Source organism: Eubalaena glacialis, chromosome 5 (assembly GCF_028564815.1).
Source record: "Eubalaena glacialis isolate mEubGla1 chromosome 5, mEubGla1.1.hap2.+ XY, whole genome shotgun sequence".
Lineage (NCBI taxonomy): Eukaryota > Metazoa > Chordata > Mammalia > Artiodactyla > Balaenidae > Eubalaena > Eubalaena glacialis.
This window is the reverse complement of record NC_083720.1, coordinates 147,540,683-147,563,575: the sequence shown is the minus strand read 5'-3', so window position 1 is coordinate 147,563,575 and position 22,893 is coordinate 147,540,683. Positions and strand designations below refer to the sequence as shown.

At 39.8% G+C, this 22,893-nt stretch overlaps 1 protein-coding gene across 2 annotated transcripts in view; it reads right to left on the bottom strand.

Moving 5' to 3' along the window:
- Positions 1-7,377: 7,377 nt before the first annotated feature.
- Positions 7,378-22,893, bottom strand: part of SPARCL1 (SPARC like 1) — a 52,764-nt gene continuing 37,248 nt past the window's right edge. For both annotated transcript variants that reach the window (XM_061191746.1, XM_061191747.1), the window contains exons 4-11: positions 21,765-22,754; positions 20,375-20,447; positions 19,231-19,349; positions 18,879-18,999; positions 17,266-17,402; positions 14,961-15,109; positions 13,970-14,118; positions 7,378-7,743 (exon numbers count right to left, since the gene is read on the bottom strand). In XM_061191746.1, the coding sequence (XP_061047729.1) occupies positions 7,715-7,743; positions 13,970-14,118; positions 14,961-15,109; positions 17,266-17,402; positions 18,879-18,999; positions 19,231-19,349; positions 20,375-20,447; positions 21,765-22,754 (1,767 nt within the window). In that variant the 3' untranslated portion in view covers positions 7,378-7,714. The remainder of the gene's footprint in view (positions 7,744-13,969; positions 14,119-14,960; positions 15,110-17,265; positions 17,403-18,878; positions 19,000-19,230; positions 19,350-20,374; positions 20,448-21,764; positions 22,755-22,893) is intronic.

Below are 22,893 nucleotides of genomic sequence, written 5' to 3'. Positions count from 1 at the left end.
CAAATAATCAAGGAGTTGTAACTCAGTACTTTATCTATCTTTTCTATGTTATATATTTTCTATTAGCTTGATTAATGAAAACATGCTTTTTAGAATTCTTAGCATTTATAAAATTACATCAGTAAGATTCACATTCACTAATATTCTAAGTACCCCTCCACCCTTTAGTACCCACCCACCCCCTTCAAACCTACTATCTCAGGAAACATGAGTCCACATTTCTGTGTGTGTGTGTGTGCGGACTCCAAACGTAGCAGGGACTTCTTGGAAAGATAATTAAACTTATGCTTACGAGGTTGGAAAAAAGACTGTATTTGGGAATCCCTGTTTTTTTTTTTCTGGCTGCACCACGTGGCTTGCGGGATCTTAGTTCCCTGACCAAGGATCAAACCTGGGCCTGGCAGTGAAAGCCACTGGACCATCAGGGAATTCCCAGGGATCACTTCTTTATGAAAAAAAACTTGAATAATATCATCTCCTATAATTGTAACTGAAGTATCATTTAAAAATTTAGAATTAATATGCTATGTTACACATAATTAATTTTTTGCTTGTGACTGAGTCAGTCTTGTTCTATGTAATTTCCCCTCATTCACTAAAATCCTGTCAAAAGTAAAATTTAAATAATCCTTTTATACCTTGACCATAACCTTAAATCTAGTTCAAAGGCTTCTGGGACAGATTCCATTTCAGTAAGAATGAATTTTCCCCCCATTAATAGCAAATATAAGTACAAAATTTTAGAGGTGAAATGGACTTCATAAATCATTCATTTTCACTATTTTATAATTCTAAAGGAAAGTAAGACACAAAGGAGTTTAAGATTACTCCAAAGTGTTAAATGGCAGAGCTTGCATCCCCAGATTATTTGACTTCAAATGCTTTTCTACTGGTCTCCTGGGTTCCCTCCACATGATCAAGGAAAGTTTCAGGTCTCAGGTTTCAAGGATATATGAGATTTTTACATTAAATGACTCAAATCAGACAAAATATCAATCACTAATTGTCCCCAAAGGAGAATAATAACCATTATTTTTGGTATCAACTTCCTTTCCAAATAAATCTAAAGAATTTTCAAGTTTTTGTTTTGTATTCATTTAAATACTTTCTTAAAGGAAACTTTAAGTATAATTACCTGATTTAGATTATTAGGAAATGGAAAAGGAATTGGAATCTACAAAAAGGAGGAAAAAAGTGAATTGTGAATAAAATAAGGTGGAACATTTTGTTTTAGCTTTTTTTCTCATATATTCATTTACTCATCCCTCCATCCATCCATCCCTCCATCCATCAGTATTTATTGAGCAATTACGTGCTCTCAGGGAGTTCACCTTCTAGTTGATGGAGATTAGATTCTAGTGAATTTCAAATCATGTTTTTCTTTCAAGAAGTATGCTTATTTTGCTTAATTAGTCAAACCTAAAGCCTAGGAATCTGTCTTATGTGTTGATAGTTCTTGCAAATCCTTCAGTTTTTCTACAGTAAGCCATCTTTGCCTGATTTTTAATACTATTCTGCCATCTGGTGGAAGGAGGAGCTTCTGTTTCAAATACTAGTGATTCTTTTTATTGCCACAAAAATTTACATAATTTTAAGCATAAGACGTTAGTAGCAATTCCTAAATTCTAATTATAAACCAAGACTCCAGAATTTTGCATTAATTTACAAATTAACGCAAAATCCAAATCTTATGGATTTCAGAAAAAGAAAAGAACCAACGCACCTAACCCTGACTAGAACCAAAATAATTAGCAATTAATTATAAATGCAAGAACTTAGAAATGTAGTGTCTAACAGTCAGGCCATGTGAAAACATTAAAGGGAAAGAATGTTCCATTGAGGACCGTAACTTTAGTGACAATTTCTAAAAGACTTAAAGTTGAGAAGTAAACAGTTTGAAATTAAATATAAGCAAAGGGAAGGTGTTTGGTTACATTTAGATATTAAAAAAAAAACTATGCAAAATTGTGTTCATATTTTAAAACTTTTAGATGATAGACAAGAAGTTAAACAAGATGCTATTTTAAAATGTGTATGAACTTTTCAAAACATCATTGCCTAAATACTGTTTATTTAACATGTCCCAACCTGTGTGGCAGCCTCATTGCCCTGGTCATTCTTTCCCCAGGTTGCCGTGTCCTTCTCAGCACTTGCTGTTCCCTCTGCCTGGAATGCCCCTCCCACTTCTCATGACCTGGCTTGGCTACCCCTCCTCTGTTATGAACTCTTTGACACATAGCCTAAGTCAGCTGGTTTTGTATTTGCATCTAGAAGCACTTACGAAATTACATTGTTTTTTCATTTATAAATCTCTCTTCCTCATCAGATTGTGAACTTATTTATACTTTTTGTTTTTCCAGGACTCACTGTAGACCCCATTATTTGGCAGACACTCAGTAAATATTAACCAAATGAATGCTGTCTGTACCAAAAAGGTAACTCTATTATGTATTTAGCATTGTTCTGGCCTTTATTAAAAAGATATTATAAGAATTCAGATATTAGGAGAGATTGGAGAGGGTACAAGAAGAGCAAAATAATTTATATTGTTTGACCTGTGGAAAAAAGCTAGAGAGAGCTGGGGAAAAAACTTTAGAGAAAAGAAAGCAGCAAGGCTACTTACAAAAAGAAAAAGAACAGGTAATATAGGAAAAGGTTAGCATTCCCTTCATGAAGAGTAACTAAGCTCATTATAGTCGGGGTAATTCAGTGTAAACGTCTTTTTGATAGCAAGTGTAGAGAGAGATTGGAAGAAGTCACTGAAGTTTTAGAGGGAAAGTTGCTCCTCCTTTGTCACACTTCGCCACAAGCTATGCAGGGAGGGTAGTGTGAATAGCTGATGCCTGGTGGCCTCTTATATTTCTGTGTCAAAATTTGGAAAATGTTGTAACCATCATCCAACTAATAAATACTTTTTGCAGTTTGAGATTCCCCAAACCCATGCTTACCAGGGGCAATTGTGGAGGTGGGAGAAATGGGATCCGAGGAAAAAATAGTGGTCCTTGTGGTGCGTAAAAGTTAAATCTCTATCATAAGAAACATGATGTCAGTCATTCCAAACATTTGAAAACTTTTAAAATGATGAACATGTCATTTGAAAATACAACCAGAAGTTTACCTGACCACTGGAACTTCCTCCAGATTGTTCAAGCTTGTAAAACAATAACAGCAACAAGGTAAAGCAACATATGGCAATACGTTATTCATTACAAAGGGCTTTTATTCTAAATGAGAATACGTAACAAGCCACTATTGAGCATTATACTCATCAGTGATGCAGCTGTCCTTCTGGAACAAAAAACAGTTGAGTCTAATAGGGAAAAGTTGAATTAATTTTGTCCAGTGATTTAGAACTTGTACTTTTTACCTTTAAACTTATTTCCAAAGAATGCTTTCTCTTTTTCTTTTACATTTTGTAAGATTAATTACATATTGCATGCCTCTTCATCTTCAAATCAATAGTGTCCTCAGTTTAATTCTCAGCATTTATCAGTTCAAAGTGGAGAGAGCATGGAAGTGTAAATTTAAAGTTTGTATCCCCAGGTACAGATTTGGAAAGCTCCCTCACTTCTTTGAAGGCTCCTTTGTTACAAAATGTTTAGGGGACAGGTGTTCCTGCCTACTAGGTACCCTACCTAGTCAGACTATAATAAGCAGAGCTTAAACTCATAGATCTCATTTGTATAGATGGGGACGCATGTCTATAATCAACATGAGATAGTTTGGGGTAAGGGTATGGTAAATGATACTCAATTCAAACTGCCTAATTAAGACTTAGGTCACTGTGGAATACTTGCTCTATCTTGCTAAGTTTATTTGAGAGCTTCCTATGTTCCAGTTAGGACTCTTTAAGTGCATTAGATGTATGTTTATCATCCTTGCACAATTCTGAGGTAGTTCTTACAACTCATTTTACAGGCTGGGAAGCCGTGGGTTAGTTCCTCACTGAAGGTCATGCAGCTTCAAATAGCATGTAGAGCTGGGATTTGTGCTGGGAAGACCCTTGGGCTGAAGAAGAGTGGTAAATTCCTGGTTCTACAACTTTCCTGGAGTCCACTTTCCTCTTCTGTGAACTGAAAAGGTAAAGGTAATGCTTTCTAGCCCAGAAATACTATGTCTCTAGAATGGAAATGGAGTGGAAAACTGAGGAACAGTACTCATAGGGATGGGCAGAGCAGTGGCAGTGATCAAAAGGCCAGCAAGGATAAGAAATTTCATTCTGAAGGAGGAGTCTGGAATTGAAGGGTTAGGAGATCATTTTTAGTTTTTTCTAAGTCTTATTCCCATTATAAATAGACTGTTTAGTTAGAGGTGTTGAATAGTGGTCAGACTAAATTCTGTCTCTTGATCCAGGTTTTGTAAACCTACATCAGTGCTTTAAAAACAGTGTTTAGGGGCTTCCCTGGTGGTCCAGGGGTTAAGACTCCACGCTCCCAATGCATGAGGCCCGGGGTTTGATCCCTGATCAGGGAACTAGATCCCACATGCATGCCGCAACTAAGAGTTCCCATGCCGCAACTAAAGATCCTGCATGCTGCAACGAAGATCCCGTGTGCCACAACTACAGAAAAATAAAAAAGATCCCACATGCCACAACTAAAAAGATTCCACATGCCGCCGTGAAGATCCCGCATGCAGCAACGAAGATCCCGTGTGCCACGACTAAGGCCCAGCAGCCAAATAAATAAATAAATGAATAAATAAACAAATATTTCTTTTAAAAACCACCTGTCTTTAGACAAGACATGCATTCTGTGGCTCATAACATTGCATATACTTACTACTCTTCCTTGTAATCTCACAGTTCAACCTGTACTGTTTGGTCCCTGAAGTTATTTGAACTTGTGATCTCTACCCACAAATCTTCAAACACCAATGTCGTATCATACTTAGGATCGGAGATATAACACCACTGGCTCAAGTGAGATTTCTTATGTAATATACAAGTAAATCCACCTTGAGCTTCTACCCCCCATGAGATCTACCAGGTCTTCACATGGTCTGGGTGCTGTTACTGACAATTGCAATTTCTCAAGAAGGAAATGATATAGGAAAAATCTTGAAAGGCATAATGGATTGGTAGAGAATAAACACAATATGAATAAATTCAATGAAGCAAATCAATATGATCTTTACTGGCCAGCTGATTCTGAAAGCAAAGCTTTATATGGCCTTAAATTACATTTAATTCAAATGAACTTACCTTAGGAGTTTCAAACTAAATCACTGTACTCTGGAATTGAATATTGGAAGAAAAATCAATTTCATCATATTCCTTTTAAGACTTGTCTGCATCATCTGAAGAAAGTCATATCCCTTTATAAGTCACTCTTCAACTATTTTATACATATGTATTTGAAATTCAACTCTGATTTATCTTCAGGCTATTTCATTTTGCCTGAAATTAGGCAGCTTATCTCCCTTTCCCTTTTTCATGTTTCTTATTTGTATTTTTCTTCCTTCTGGATTCAAACCCTTGGCTTTATTTCTTCCTTTGATAAGTGGACCTATTCATTAAATTATCCAAAACAATACTTTTACCTAGTGCGATAGAATCAGTCCAAATTATACTGTGTCTTTTCAATTACCTTTGCTTCAAATGGTCCTTGGGCAACAAATTCAAAGAGCAGTGTGATCTAGAATCTCTATGCCCATCTCGTATTTAAGCGATATTACTAATGCCTTTGTGCTCATGGGTAATATGAGTCACAGAATTTGATGCAAAATTGAATAATTGGTTTTAGACTAGGAACACCAACTTCTAAAGTATTTCAGTTACACAGAGATAGGCTTAAAGACTGATTACTGAGAAATAACTTCATCTCCTTGGTTGGGATTAGAGTAATGTCATTACTGCAAACAACTCACAATTAAAAATTATGACCACTAAGAATATTAAAGTGCTTTTACAATATATCATCCAGGGCAGCTATACATGTGGAAGCCTTAACTAATAGAAAAATTTAAGGTTCTAAAACTTTCTATTATTAAATAATATTTTTACTTCAAAATGAAAATTATTTTCAAATAAAACGTTTTTAGTGAATAGGTAGTGGCCTCAGCATTAAAATCACTTTTCACTATTCCAAAACTCTTAAAGTATTTAAAACGTTAAACATAGTAATTTAGGTCTAATTAATGCCTCCAAATTTAATTTCACTATTCCGAACAAATGTACAATTAGAAACGTGGTTTCGAATTAGTTAGGACCTCCCATGACATTTCTTTGCAGGTACACGTAAAAACATTCTGAATTTTGTAATAATTCTTAAAATTATTTCTGTAGTTGGAAGAAATTATAAATAATGCTTAGATTTTAATTAATCAAATTGAACTTAATTATTTACACATGACCTGGTGTGATGTCGTCTGGTTAAGAACAAGTGACTCACTGAGCTAAGAAAAGACAATACAGTGTAAAAGATAAAATACAATTTTGAAATTAATCAGAGATTATTCTGATAAAAAACAAACTCTTCCATAAGTGTCCTTCAGATAAAATTCCTAGGGGCATATTCTTTAAGTGACTATCACAGATAAGCCTCTCAACAACAACAAATTTTTGATTAGTTGAAAGAAAATAAAGACAATTGCACTGATATATTCCATTTCAGATAGGAAAATATGTGGGGACTTCCCTGGCAGTCCAGTGGTTTAGGACTCTGCACTTCTGCTGCAGGGGGCAAGGGTTCGATCCCTGGTTGGGGAACTAAGATCCCACATGCAGTGTGGCGGTGTGGCCAAAAAGAAAAAAAAAACAATAGTGACCAAAGAAAGACACAAATTTTCTCTTATGACACATTGTCTTGCTATCAAGTTATTCTAGTACTATTCACCTCTGACTACCTTGGACATCAAGACACTTCAGGGCTCTCCACTGTCTGTTATCTTTACATTCCCTTTATTTTGAGGACATGAAATGTGTAGAGATTTTGCTGGGCCTCCCTTTCCCCAGACACACATGCACATCTGCACAAAAGCTAAAATTAGTTGCATCAAGCAGTGCACAATCACCCATATTTTAAATTGAATTTGGTGAAAAGCACTTGAATTCTTTTTTTTTTTTTTCTGTTTAAACTTAAATTATGACAAAAACCATTCATGAGCAACTACCATTTAACAACTGAATATTTGTTTCCTATAAGAAACAGCTCCCCAACCACTCATACTTTTTTTTTTTAAGCAGTAGGGTCTAGAAAGCGTGATTATAGTTTGATATGAAGTATGAGCCCTGGGTTGGTCTTTCACATATAATTGTTCAAGTAAATGACTGGAAATAAACTTGAGTAAACATTTGGATTTTTATTAGGATATTAAGATACTGAAAATAACACACATCAACAACAAAGAGCCTTATTTCACTTTTTTGAAGTGCACATGGTATTATGGACAAAATGAATGTATTATTTTTTTGAGTTTTATAATCTTTAAGTATCTCATAAATGGATGCAGAGAGTGATGAGTTAAACTCCTGTTCACAAACAGTATACAATATTTTGCATATATTGACTTTACTTAATTTTAAAGTTTTATTTCCAAAGTTAATGTTAAATGCCTGGTGCATATACTGTTATCAAGCAGTTACTCTCATTGTCGTCTCAGACATGCAAGCATTTTGCTAAATATAAATCTACAAGTATCACACTGCATATACTTCAGAAGTGGTCAGAACAAAGGAGGATGCTGGGTAGTTTGAGTTCTTTCAAATCTTAATTCAAAACAGGAGATTTTCATCTATGTCTTCTGTAAAAAACAAAAACAAAACATACTTTTAGAAAGTAGCCAGAGCAGTAATATAAACAATGTCAGAACTAGGGGATCAGAGAACCCATCAATAAGGCGGTACGATGGTGGTTCTCAATCCTGGTAGGGCTCAACATCACCTGTGAAACTTTAAGAACTATATATCCTTGGGCCTCACTCCTGCCCCCCCGAATCAGCATCCCCATGGGTGGGCCAATGGCATGTATACATTTAGAAAGCTCTGCAGGTAGTTCTGATGTAGGGTTGAGAACCACTGATAGAGGAGGTTGAGGGGAAACCAGGCAAGAAGTGCCAAGTATACTAATCTGTAAAGGTTGCTAAAATATAACCAAAATAAATAGAAGTATAGTGCCAGTTATATCAAATTTTCAATCAAGTAATTGTAAAAGAACTTGTTGCCACACTAATGGAAGAAGACAGCATCCTCTGGGGGATATAAGACCACTCCTTAGCATTGTGGCCCACCCTTACTCAATAATTCTTGAACAGATACCTAAAGTGGATTAATCTGAAGCATACTACCCTGTCTGGGACACCAAGTAGTTTTCCTGCCCAATGTAAGTTTTCCCCTTGCCCCAAGAGACGGAAAGATTACAGGCTTTTGCTGTATTTCTTGTGAGCACTGGCTTCACTTGTAAAGTAGGGATAATAGTCTCCTTACTTATAAATTTACTCATATTTGCACTCATACTTTTTGTCTTCTTTTTTTTTATAATTTATTTGTCATTTTTCCCTTGTTGCTTTTAATAATTTTTCTTTGTCTTTAATTTTTGTCAGTTCGATTGCCATGTGTCTTGGCATGTTTCTCCTTGGATTTATCCTGTATGGGACTCTCTGCACTTCCTGGACTTGGGTGGCTATTTCCTTTCCCATGTTAGGGAAGTTTTCAACTATAATCAGTTATTAACCTTATGGGGAATGGTAGAGATGGAAGCCAGACACATGGGTCCTCTCTCTCTCTCTCTCTCTCTCTCTCTCGTCTCCTTCTGGGACCCCTATAATGCGAATGTTGGTGTGTTTAATGTTGTCCCAGAGGTCTCTTAGGCTGTCTTCATTTCTTTTTGTTCTTTTTTCTTTATTCTGTTCCATGGCAGTGAATTCCACCATTCTGTCTTCCACGTCACTTATCCGTTGTTCTGCCTCAGTTATTCTGCTATTGATTCCTTCTAGTATATTTTTCATTTCAGTTATTGTATTGTTCATCTCTGTTTGTTTGTTCTTTAATTTTTCTAAGTGTTTGTTCTTTAATTCTTCTAGGTCTTTGTTAAACATTTCTTTCATCTTCTCGATCTTTGCCTCCATTCTTTTTCCGAGGTCCTGGATCATCTTCACTATCATTATTCTGAATTCTTTTCCTGGAAGGTTGCCTAGCTCCACTTCATTCAGTTGTTTTTCTAGGGTTTTATCTTGTTCATTCATCTGGTACATAGTCCTCTGACTTTTCATTTTGTCTGTCTTTCTGTGAATGTGGTTTTCATTCCACAGGCTGCAGGATTGTAGTTCTTCTTGCTTCTGCTGTCTGCCCTCTGGTGGATGAGGCTATCTAAGAGGCTTGTACAAGCTTCCTGATGGGAGGGACTGGTGGTAGTAGAGCTGGGTGTTGCTCTGGTGGGCAGAGCTCAGAAAAACTTTAATCTGCTTGTCTGCTGATGGGTGGGGCTGAGTTCCCTCCCTGTTGGTTGTTTGGCCTGAGGTGACCCAGCACTGGAGGCTACAGGCCCTTTGGTGGGACTAATAGTGGACTCTGGGAGGGCTCACGCCAAGGAGTACTTCCCAGAATTTCTGCTGCCAGTGTCCTTGTCCCTGTGGTGAGCCACCACCACCCCCCGCCTCTGCAGGAGACCCTCCAACACTAGCAGGTAGGTCTGGTTCAGTCTCCTCTGGGGTCACTGCTCCTTCCCCAGGGTCCCGATGCGCACACTACTTTGTGTGTGCCCTCCAAGAGTGGAGTCTCTGTTTCCCCCACACGTGTCGAAGTCCTGCAATCAAATCCCACTAGCCTTGAAAGTCTGATTCTCTGGGAATTCGTCCTCCTGTTGCTGGACACCCAGGTTGGGAAGCCTGACTTGGGGCTCAGCACCTTCACTCCAGTGGGTGGACTTCTGTGGTATAATTGTTCTCCAGTTTGAGTCACCCACCTAGCAGTTATGGGATTTGATTTTATCATGATTGTGCCCCTGCTACTGTCTCATTGCGGCTTCTCCTTTGTCTATGGATGTGGGGTATCTTTTTTGGTGAGTTCCAGTGTCTTCCTGTCGATGATTGTCCAGCAGTTAGTTGTGATTCCAGTAGTCTTGCATGAGGGAGTGAGAGCACATCCTTCTACTCCGCCATCTTGCTGTCTTCTTTCTGTTCAGATGAGAGATGTCCCTCCTGTTGACTTGGAGGCTAATCCTCTGCCTGTGCTCAGGATCTCTTCTGATCTCAGAATTCTCCCCTATTTTCCTCTTTTTTTCTTATATCCTCAATCTTTCCTTTTTTTTACCAGGCCCTTCCCATTAATGTTGAAATATGCTGCATATCCAGCCTTGAGAACAGTGCCTGGTACTATGTAGACCACCAGTAAAGACTTGTTGAAGGAATGAATGCATGAGTAAATGATAAAAGCTCAAGCCTCTTTTATTCTCAAAAATGCTTCCCTCAACTCTATATCCCTCTCTAGCTCATTCCTGCCTTCAAACCTTCACTCTTTAGCCTTTCTTATCTCCTCTTCTTTCTCATGTGTCTGGCTTCCATCTCTACCATTCCACAAAAACTGCTCTTCCAAGGCCATCCAGGGTATCCTTATTTCTACGTCCAATGAATATTCTGTCTTTTACCTTACTTGACATCTCAGCAGCATTTAGCACTGTGATCTCTTCTTCCTCTTTGAAACACCTCCTTAGATATGGCACTATCCTCTTTTCTTTTTCCTTTCAGGAGACTTTTCATTCTGCTTCATGTACTCCTTCTTCCTCCTGTATCCATCATCTAGATGTTCCTTGGTATTCAACCCCAAACCCTTTTCCATGTAACTCAGCACATTTTCCTGAGAGAATTAATTTCCTTCCCTGGTATCAATTATTTTCTGTATGCTCACAATCCCCACATATGTATTTCAATTCCTAAATTCTGTCTTGAAAAGCAGACCCATATATTCAACTATCTTTCTTTTTCATTTTTATTTTCTTGGCAGTGCTGCACAGCGTGTGGGCTCTTAGCTCCCTGACTAGGGATCGAACCCCCGCCCCTTGCATTGGAAGTGCAGAGTCTTAACCACTGGACCACCAGGGAAGTCCCTCAACTATCAAGTGTACGTTGTCACCCAACGACTTCAAAATTTAATGTGTCCCAAATGGAATTTATCTTTTCCCCCCAAACCTGCTTCTGTTCTTGTGTTTTCTGTCTCAGTGGAAGGTACCTCTCCTTACCCTGCCTGGCCTGTGCCAGGAACCTAGGCATTGTACTTCTCTTCCTCTCAACCTAACTGCCTGCTTCCTGCCTCCACGTATTTCCTATGAAACATTGTCTTATTATTTCTGCATACTGTACATCTTGAATATGTTTATATTCTCTGCTATATCTTGAATATGTTGATATTTTAAAATATATTTGAATATGTTTACTTTTCTTTTTCCCTACTATAACTGCCCTAATTCAGGTTCTCATCAACTTTTGCCTGGATTCACCACAACAGTTCTCTGGCTTATCCACAATGTAACCAAAAGAATCTTCCTTAAGTACAAATCCAGTGAAATCACTCCCTTGTTAAAAACCCTTTGGGGATCCTCCAGTACGGTGAGGATAATGTCTTTAACTGGCTTAGTAGGACCTGCGTGATGTGACTCGTTTCCCCTGTTCGTCTAGCTTGGAAGGTTTTCCTAAAGATTAATGTGGATATATGTTAATCCACAGTATGTCATGGGCACTAAGAAATAAGACTCCTTCACCTCGTAACTGAATCCCATTTTTACACACAAGGAAAATGAGACTTGCTGAGGATAAGTGGCATGCCCTAATTCGCATAGCTAGTTAATAACAGAGCTGGAGTATTTGAGCACATCTAGTTCAGAGCAAAGGAGGTTAAAATTCAGGACAACACTGGCTACAATTTATCTTGTCCTGTGGATTTCTCCGTCCTGCGGGAATAAATTTGTATGCTTACAAATAGACATTTTTTTTCTTTCCCTAGCTGAATCCCAAAGCAGTAACTTGTTTACATGTCCTGACTGAATATTTAATATCTGCTTTATTGGCTTATTGTGTGATAATTCTTTCCCTTCTTCAAAATGTAATCATGGCCAAACCACAGTGAACAAACAAGAACATTAGGAGCTTTGCGAGTCACAGAACTTTAAGCCCGTCCTGCTTCTCCCAGACAACCACCCAGCACAGGGCCTGCGTAGGCCCATATGTTGAAGAGCTGCCAGAAAATTCGAAAGGAACAGTGAAGTGCAACTGGTTTCCTTAAATGGTCTCTCTTTAAATTTGCCTTTGGATCACTCCTTTAAAATCACGTGCCATATAAAAGGGCATACATAAATATGTCCTGTCCCAGCTAAGTTTTTTTCTTGATAATGGTGGAGGGGAGGGGTCGGGGCAGCTGTCCTTGGGTACATTTTATCTTTTCAACATGGGAATTGGAAAAAAACATTGTTAGCCAGTTTTAGGGCTGTATATGAATTTGTAAGTACTGTGCTTATAGAATAGGTGTTAGGAAGGAAATTGGCATTATTTGCATGAGACTGGGTCTTAATTGCCTGTTAATTTCCTATTGATGTTAATAGGGTGTAAACAGTATGTGGTCGCCAGTCTCCACTCTGACCCCCAATGATCCCCATCTCCTGTGGTCTTCCCCCACATTGTAGCAGGGTTAGACTGTGTGACAAACAGAATATGGCAGAACTATGTCACTTCTGAGATTAGTCCTACAGGGAACTGCGGCTTCTGTCTTGGATTCTCTCTCTCTCTTTCTGTCTCTGTCTCTGATCACTTGCTCTGGAGGAAACCAGATACCATGTTACGAGCAGCACTGTGCAAAGGGCCACATGGTGAGGAACTGAAGCCTCCTACCAACAGCCACGTAGGTGAGCTCAGAGCAGATCCTAACGCAGATCCATACAGGTAAGGTCCTCCCGGATTCCTGACCCTCAGAAACTGTGAGAGAGATTTTAAGCTTCTAATCTTTAGGGTAATTTGTTGTGCAGAAATAGACACCTAATACACAGAATGAGCTGCTTACAAAAATATTCATTCTTTGCTCATTGCAGCTGTACTTATTTCACAGAATAACATTGTAGAGGAAAAGGACCTTTTCTGCTTATCTATTTATCAATAAATAAGTCTTCATATTCCAACTCTTTCTTTCCAATTTCAAGCCATCATACATATGCATAAAGAATATTTTTAGAGTGAAGTTCACACAAGTTACCTCTTTTGGGGAAACTCTGACCTTTGATGAACTTACTTTTCTTTATTTCTTGGCTGCATAGTCATCCTACATATACGTATGTCGTGAACACATGGGTAAAACCTCTGCTTTAGAGATTTGATGTTCATTGTTGGTTTACATTCTGTGAGCAGTTTTGATTGCTCATTTTTTGAACATCTTTCATATCTCGATTATTAAAAACAGGCTTGCTCATAAAAATCAACTGTAACTTAGGAAAAGAAAAGGAAGTCCATTAAGACATAACCTAGCAAAACAAATGTCTAAATTTAAATTCCTCCACTGCAGGGGGAATTCCTTTTGGATTAAAGGAATAACACCTGGGCACAACTGGTGAAAATCTTTAGTGTGTTGGTAATAAATTCTAAGATTCTTCTGGCATCTCCCATTTTCAGAATCCAGCTTGCTGTTTTACTCTTCACATATGATTTGTTAAAGTTTGGCCCAATACTCAGGTTAAGGAAGGATATAAAGTCCTTCCTTCCTTCCGTAGAAAGGTAACCTTCGGAGATTTGGCTCAGCTCTCTGGATTCACATCACTTTCTTAGGCTTAGCCAATTTCTGAGACCTCAGTGCAGTTACCCCTTAAATATTCACCCTTGCTACACTTTGAAACAGAGATCATAAAGGGAGTAAGAAATAACCTTGCAGTCTGCCCCCTTGTGGTCTCTAGGTTTCAATTTGAACACACAGCAGGACCTGTCTATGAGGGCTGCAGGGCTTAGGGCTTATCTGGAGAAGAGGACACCCCTCTCCCTGGGCTGATGATGAATTTACCTTCTTTAATTTCAAAGCAGTGACCCCACTCCTCCAGGGTGATGTGCTTATCCTTGTTGGGGTCACACTCTTCAAAGAAGCGCGTTATGCAGTGTTCCAAGGGCACCAGAGATGCCCGCAAAGGAGCGAGCTCAGAGTGGGTCAAGACTCTGCAATGAGATAAATGGCAGCCAATTAACTGGGTAACTAACTTGTGTATGAAGAGCTAACTCTTAGCATCACCAATCAAGGGCATTTTTCTTCCACAAGGTTGCTGAGGACGGCAAATAAATAGTGCATTCATGAAGAGCTACAAATGAAATAAACTATTTGTGGGTAAGACAGACAGCTTTTGGGAGGTCAATTCATAAGGTTTCCTTCTTCCCTAGGAACTATCCTCCCTCCACCCTAAATTTATAGGGGTGCATCCCAACAATCATGTTTATACAACCTGGCTCTTACCACCGGCCGTACCGGATCATTCCAGACGTAGGTGCTTAATCCAAGTGGGGCCAATCAGGTTAGCTTCAGAATTTAGGATCAAGAATGAGAAAGAATGGAAAGAGCCTCTCGGGAGGCTGGACCCTAACATGTAAACTTGGGAGCTTGTGGAATTGTGGCCATATTCTGTTATTTTCAAAGCAGCTCTTTTCTTTTTTTCTTAAATTTTTTGGATGTGGACCATTTTTTAAAGTCTTTATTGAATTTGTTACAATATTGCTTCTGTTGTATGTTTTGGTTCTTTGGCCGCGAGGCATGTGGGATCTTAGCTCCCCGACCAGGGATCAAACCCACACCCCCTGCATTGGAAGGCAAAATCTTAACCACTGGACGGCCAGGGAAGTCCCTCAAAGCAGCTTTGTGTTTAGACTCATAACTGTATTTGCTTGACATTTCTGTGTTCTAAAATGGCACTGGGAAGTTTCCTAAATCTGTTTAGAATTCTTGGATATAGATAACTGACATTATATCAGCGAGGTGACCTAGTAATGGGAAGGTGGAAAGTTTTTACCTGTCCCTAGGATGTTGGTCCAGTTCACTAAACTGCCAATGCACAGGATACACATACATGTGGTAGTTTTTCTTAAAGTCTCTTAAGAGAAGGTCAATTGAGTGGTCCCCAGCCAGGAGTCTCTTTTCATCCAGGTAAATTTTCTTGACCTGAGATTAGGAAGGGAGATGATCATTAGAGAATCAGACAAGTGTAATGGAATTATCACTTGCTAAACTTTACTTGAAGAGTAATCCTAACATGACAGAGGAAAACAAACCCAGAATGTTATTTGAGAACAAATTACATGCCTTCTAATCAACACTACAGCTTTCTGCATAGAATAACAGCTAACATTAAAAAAACCCTGGGGTTTTCAGAAGAAATTTAAGTCTTTTTCTGATCTTTTAACCAAGTGATGTTCCTCACATTTCTTAAAACTATGAAAAGGTTTTAATGAAAAGGGCTGAACTGACCTAGACAAAATTGTTCATTTGTTGGTGAAAAGTTCTGTTCTTCCCCACTGGCATACTCCATTCTTTCTTTTTTTTTTTTAAATTTATTATTAATTAATTAAACTTATTTTTGGCTGCATCGGGTCTTAGTTGAGGCACGTGGGCTCTTCGTTATGGGACGCAGGCTTCTCTCTAGTTGTGGCGTGCATTCTGCAGCTGTGGCGTGCCAGTTCCAGGGCACTTGGGCTCTGTAGTTTGCAGCCCTCAGGCTCTAGTTGAGGCGTGTGAGCTCAATAGTTGTGGCGCGCGGGCTTAGTTGCCCCGCGGCATGTGGGATCTTAGTTCCCTGACCAGGGATCGAACCCGCGTCCCCTGCATTGGAAGGCGGATTCTTTACCCCTGGACCACCAGGGAAGTCCTGGCATACTCCATTCTTAATCCTTTATGTATTTCCATCCAGTGCCTGCTGCGGCTCAGGTTAGCCCTGGCGTGATGCTGCTTGGCACCCCCATTGAAATTTCCCTGTTTTGTATCTAATGCTCTCAAGGCTGTCTGTGGCAATGTGTTGTTAAAGAGAGAGGATAGAAACATATTTAGGGGCAATGCGTATAAAACTACCAGCTTGTGACGTTACCTATTAGCACACTGAGTAATTGGAAGCAATCAGAACAGAACTTCTACTTGTTCTCATAAACACATCTACCAATTTCCCTCCTTGTCACCATGCATGGAATTCCTTCGTTCCTCATCTACTAAGCCCAGCCGCTCACTGGTGCTCAGAAGCTCACCCCTTCTCATCTGCTCAAGAATACTCTGTGGCAGGTGGGCACCCTTCCTTCTTTACTGGATTATTTCCAGAAGCATACAAACACCCTCTACCACCTTCCGCTGGTAGATAGGACCCTTGAACTCGCATTCCTCTCCACCTGCCACCCATTTCACTTTTCCCCTTTACAGCAAAACATCTTCTATACTTGCTGCTTTTACATCATTCCTCCTATTCTCTTTTGAACCCTATCCATGCGGGCTTTTCTCTTGCAAAAACAGCGCCTGTCAAGGTCACCTATGACTGTCATGTGCCAAATCAGGGGCCAACTCTCAGTCCTCATCTCAACAACCCGTAAACAGCATTTGACACAGTTAATGCACCCCTCCTACATGTTTTATTTTTTTCTTTATAGCATGTTTCATCCCACCTGACATATTTGCATAAATGTTTATTTGCATATATTTATACATTTGCATGTATGTTCATATTTGCATACCTGTGTATATAACTATATATCGTCTCTTTGCCTAACATGTAAGCTCATGAAGGCAGAGATTTTTGTTTGGTCCCTTGCTGTATTTCCAGCATGTAAATCAATTCCAGGTACCTGGTATACACTCAATAACTATCTGATGAATGAATTTTCCCTGGGAGCTTCTAGGATTAATATTCTGCACTTTTTAATCTTAATACATTACTGACATTGTTAATAATGGATTTCCCTTATATCATAAATCTATGTCTGGCCTATAAAGGCAAAAATACATTTAGATTTAAATAATATGCCTGGGCCTGAACATATAAATGCTGAACTGAGGTTCACTTTGCTCAACAGAGTTTGCTCTAGGGATGAGTTCCAGAGCTCTTGCTCAGGCCCCTGCCCTGTGTGTAGGAATCGGGTGGTTTGGCTGTGTCCCAAACTTTGAGGCGTGAACGATGACCACTACTATTCTGTTAATCCATGGGTGTTAACCAGGTGTGGCTGCTGATATGCAGAGGAAGGGCTGATATACCCCTCCACCCCCCCTCCCCCCATCCCCTGACACTTTTTTCCTCAAGCCCTGTAGACAGACGCTTAGGTAGCTGGCCGTGGATAACTTACTTTATTTCTCTGCTTCTCATTTAGATATCCAGCGTGCTCAGGGTTCGGTTCATAAAGCTGCATGAGGATATTCTTGAGCCAGTCTCTCATCCTTAGAGGAAACTGGGTCACTTCAAAGTCCGTACAAGCAGGAATAGCTGTTCCAGGCAGAAAGTAAATTGATTTTAATTTTTGGGTCTTACTCCAGTCCCAAGGAAAGTCCTCATAACAGCACGCTTAACAACTTCTGGTGACTGACAGCATCCTCACTGCCCCTCCATCACAACAGTGGTCCTTAACCCTGGCGCCATAACAGAATTGCCAGGAGTGTTTTAAAAACATACCAGATGCCAGCTTCCATTCAAAGAAATCCTGATTTGATTGATCTGGGGGTGGAACCTGGGCATCAGGATGTTTTAAAAAGCTCCAGAAGTAATTGTGAGGTGCAGCCAGGGCTGAGAACCACTGCTCTAGAATCAGAGAGCTGGAATTCAGAGGTGGAGGTCACAAGAGCTATTTATTAGGAGAAAAGAGAAGGAGGCAGACGTTAGCTTATGCTGTGGAAATAATGTTAAATCTCAGTGGCTTAAAGGAACAAACATTTTTTTCAGGTTTATTGAAATATAACTGACATGCCACACTGTAAGTTTAAGGTGTGCAGCATAATGACTTGACATACGTATATTGTGTAATGATTACTGCAGTAAGTTTAGTTAAACACTCATAACCTTGTATAGTTACTTGAATTTTTTATTTCCTTGTGGTGAGAACTTTCAGGATCTACTCTCTTAGCAACTTTCAAATATACCATACAGCAGTGTTGACTACTATGTTGTACATCACATCAAACGTTTATTTCTCCATCCTGCTACGTGTCCCCTGTAAGTTGGCAGGAGAACTCTGCTCATCTGTCTCCCTGGGGCTCAGGATGGGGGAGACACTGCCATCTCAGCATCATCTCAACACTAGGTGAAGAGGGCATGGAGAGCCATACACCAGCTCTGAAATGCTCTGTCCAGAACTCCCATGGATGATTTTTGCTCAAATTTCACTGGGCAAAGCAACTCATATGGCTGCATCTAACATCAAGGGGGCTGAGAAACTGAATCCTCTCATGTGTCTGGAAAGACAGGAGAGGTTAGTGAGCACCGCTAATGTGGAGAATCACTTAGCGACCAGGAGATCCAAACACAATTGAGAGCATCCTGGGGAAGGAAGACAATTTCAAAAAATTCTGGAAGGCTATGCTGTCATTAAAACTTCTTGGCAAAGGCTTAGCTTGGGAAGAGGACAACTAATTTAACAAAATTCCAATGATTCATCTCAGTTATTAAGCGGATAACATTATCATAGTGGTTCTGAACCCTGGCTGCACATTAGAATTGTCTCGGTAACTTTAAAAACAAGTGAAAAAACAATGCCAAGGTTCCAACCCAGTCCAATTAAATCAGAATCTCTTACAGTTAAAGCCTGGGCATTATTCTTCTAATTTTTGAAAAAGTCTTCCCAGTTATTTTAATGTGCAGCCTGGATCCAGAACTACATTAACTTTTTGTTGTTGTCATCTGCATATATATCTGTATATAATTCAGATTCACCCAAAACACTTTCAGCAGTGGTGGTTGGACTCTTACATTTGCAGGCTCCAAAATAATCCAGCTGCAGTTGGTGCCCCTTTTTGGTCCCCTCCAGTCTGCACTTAGTAGCAAAGAGATGGCAGGAGCTGGCATAGGTCTGATTGTCAGTGCCACAAGCCTAGGAAAGACAAGTAGGAGAAAAACCTCAAGCTTGGGAATGTTCATTGGGAAAACACTCTGCTTAAAGTCTGTCTAATGAACTGCTGTTTCTATTGACTGTTGTTTAAACATTAGATGATAACCTGGGCATTTACTTTTTTCTTTAACAAAAGATTTCAATTGCAAATTACTTTCATTCAAATCACTAACTGTTTGATGTCCCTTAAAGACCATTTTGTAGAATCCTTACTTGGTCAAGGAGTTTTGTAGGAGGACAAGTCACTGGATCTTGGCAAACACAGTGGGGTTTTCCCTGTTGATCAGCCTTGCAGACGTGTCCTCTTTTACACTGGAAGCTCATGCAAGAACCTGACAGAAAAGTTTGGACAGGAAACATGGACAAAGCTAAACTGAGTGCATAAACTCAAATTCATCCAAACAGTTCCATTTTCATGAATAAGAGAAAATTTGGGAAAACATTAGAAGCCTTTTTAATGGATGCATTAATTTTCAGGTGGGACCCTCTGGCTCCAGACTATTTTGCGTAATAGTCTAGACTTCTCTGCAGTTTGGATTGGGGATTTACAAAGAACAAACAACTCTTCTTGACCTGCCTGCAATGGTCATAGTCTGACGTCTGCAGAGCAGTGCTGTGCAAGTTGGTCAAAAGTTAAATAAAGCCACGAGAATTTTATGGTTGAAATTCAAAATTTTGGGCTTCCCTGGTGGCGCAGTGGTTGAGAATCTGCCTGCCAATGCAGGGGACACGGGTTCGAGCCCTGGTCTGGGAAGATCCCACATGCCGCGGAGCAACTAGGCCCGTGAGCCACAATTACTGAGCCTGCGCGTCTGGAGCCTGTGCTCCGCAACAAGAGAGGCCGCGATAATGAGAGGCCCGCGCACCGCGATGAAGAGTGGCCCCCGCTCGCCGCAACTAGAGAAAGCCCTCGCACAGAAACGAAGACCCAACACAGCCATAAACAAATAAAATAAATTAAAAAAAAAAAAAAGAAATTCAAAATTTTGTGATTGGGGTATGTGATTAAGAATTAGGTCTTTATTAAATATGGGATCTCAATTCTAAGTTATGGATTTGAGTGTAAATAAGGTAGAATCAATTTTTCTTCTTCGAAGCAAAAGGACTTAGAGAAAAAGAATTCTAGCGTTTGCAGTAATATTGCAACCGGATTTCCAGTTTGTAAACACAGTTACCATAGTTGTAGATCAAATGTGCACACGAGAATGTCAACAATTTATGGGAGCATTTCCTTGGGGAGGAGTGGGGAGAGGAAAAATTCTGTGCAGTAGTCACAAATGAAGGCGTGGGGATAGCCCAGCATAGCCCATTCCGTCTCTCTCCTCATATAGTCACAGACTGCTTAGCCCGTACTCACCGACACTGTGCACCCTTGTGTTGCCTTCAGTTGAACTGTCATCTTCATTCGGTGAGCTTTCTGCTTTCTCGGCCTTTATAATAACAAGAGCAGAAGTTGAAGTCTATTTTAGGGAAAGCCTTTACATAATTTATATTTCCACTGTGCGTACCTTCACAGATCTTTTCATACTCCAATCATTTCAGATCTCAGAAGGAGGAGACACCAGCCGCAACCGTGGAAATAGACAGTAACCCTCTGAGAACAGGAGCCATTTCTATCTTTATGAACTGGGTTCAGTGCTATATCTCTGGGGATTACCCAATAAACATTGGAACTAACATCAGAAGCGAGGTTGGAACCCCCCCTTTGGTTTGGGAAAACAGTAGAAATGCGGTATTACCATGTGATTCTATAGTTAAGACATGATTTCATTAGTAATCTCTGTGACGCTATTGGGAAATGTTTCTTACCAGGTTTCTAAAATGTAAGAAAACTCCTGCCTTAGAATGGCAGCGGAGTTCTCAGGAATCGAAGTTAGTATTCACCTTGCCCACCAAAAGCTGTGCCGGGTGCTCCTGGGCGGTGGCTGCCAGAGTTTTGCATGAAAGCTCCAAATGATTAAACAACCAAATAACAATATGTTTCTTCCCTTCCCTCACCCTGTTGACGTTTCCCAATTATCATTTTGGTGTGTGTTTGCTTCATAAAGCTGTAGCTGAAGTCTTTGTTCTTTGCCTTTATAGCTAAATCAATAAACGTTGCTGGATCTCTTACGTTATTATGTTAGAGGCATTTTGCTAGACATTGGTGGTCAACTTGACTATGACCTGGCGCCTGCTATCAAGGCATGAGAGCAACAGTTGTCATGCCTCCCATCCCTCTTATCTATCAGAATTTACCACTCTAGTTAGTGCCAGGGACGTTCAACTGCCGGTATCTGCATCTCTGTGCCTGGAAAACCACGGCACTCCATATGGCCTGCTCAAGGACAGACTGGAAGTGCTGGGGAATTAACACCTCTCCTAGTAATCCTCAGCTTATATAAAAGCCACAGCTCCCTCACTTTCCAAAGGGGATAATTCAGAGGAATGTGCTTTACATGGCTTTAATTATGTACCGTTGATGAGCTTCCTTTCCTTCCCTGTATCACTTCTCCACTCCTCTTTGTTCCCTGAACTTCTCAAACAAACTGCACTAAAATCCAGGATATGCTTCTAGGGGAACCCAAATAAAACAGGCATTTTCAGACTAATGATGGAGATGTAGAGAAAAATAAATAATTATAATATATTTTAGTAAGGTACTAAGAGATAAGCACAAGGGATTGCCAGAGCACAGAGAAAGGTCATGGCTATTTTTTGAAAAGCTAACCACTTTTTCGGACAAGCATCATTGTAAATAATCTCACCCCTCGGTTTTCTACAGGCTCGCTGGTATCTACATTCTCATTCTCATGTGCTTCCTCTCTTTGCTCCTCATATTTAATGTGATAGTAATTGGGTTGAGCTCTTTCATTCTCCAGGAAAGCCTCGCTTGGGACGGAGTACTCCTCACTTGCGTTGTGTCTGGGGCCATCATCGCCATCATCATCAGTCCCATGATTTCTGGGCATGATGTTACCATCATCTGTAGGCTCCACCAGCAAAGGCTCAGAAAGAGTCTTTTTGTCCATCTCCTCATGGTTGCTGATAACTTCAAGGCCAGGCTTTCCTTCTTGGCTCTGCCATTCTTTATCTTGATTGGGCTTACTGATTTTTGATGCAGTTTCCTCTTCCGTTTCTGCGTTGGAGTTTTCCTCTTCCTGTTCTTGGCCACCCTGTTCAAATTCATCTTTCTGCATCGTGCTTACTTGAGTTGGTTGATAGGACTCTTCCAAAATATCGTCAGACTGTGTACTGTCTTCTTCCTGCTTGCTGTTGGAATGCTCCTTGGGAACTTCTCTCTCCCTTTCTTGGTTATCATTGTGGGTACCAACTTTACCTGGCTCTTTCTCCCCTTCCTCTTCTCCATTTGGGATATTTGGATCCTGCTCTTGGTTTCCTTGAACACTTAGGTCTTGGCTATGTTTGCTGCTCCTGTTCAACTGAGGATGTGAGTCATTTATAGGTTGTTCTTGGTTTTCCTCTGTCTCTGTGATGCTTTCTTGTTGATTAGAATCGACAATGGAACTAACATCATGACCAAGGAATCTCTCGGGGAGTTTTTCCTTTGGAGGCTCACTCATATCTTCTTTTAGGTCCAATGTACCTTCAGTTGGTGTATACTCCAAATTCTCAGTTAAGTCACTTTCACTTTTCTCTTGATCCTGTAATCCCAGGTTTTGGCTGTAACTCTGGTCCTGATCTGCTGACGGGTCATGGTTTTCCTCCTCTGACTTTAGTACTGAAGATTTTTCAGGCTAAAAGGAAAAAAGTTTATCCTTGAAACAAATGATAATGTTATATCTACATCATATTTACAAATCATAAGCCAACACTGAATATTGCTTAATTCTTTTTCTTCACATAATGTCTTATAAACTTATTTTTGATGTTCTT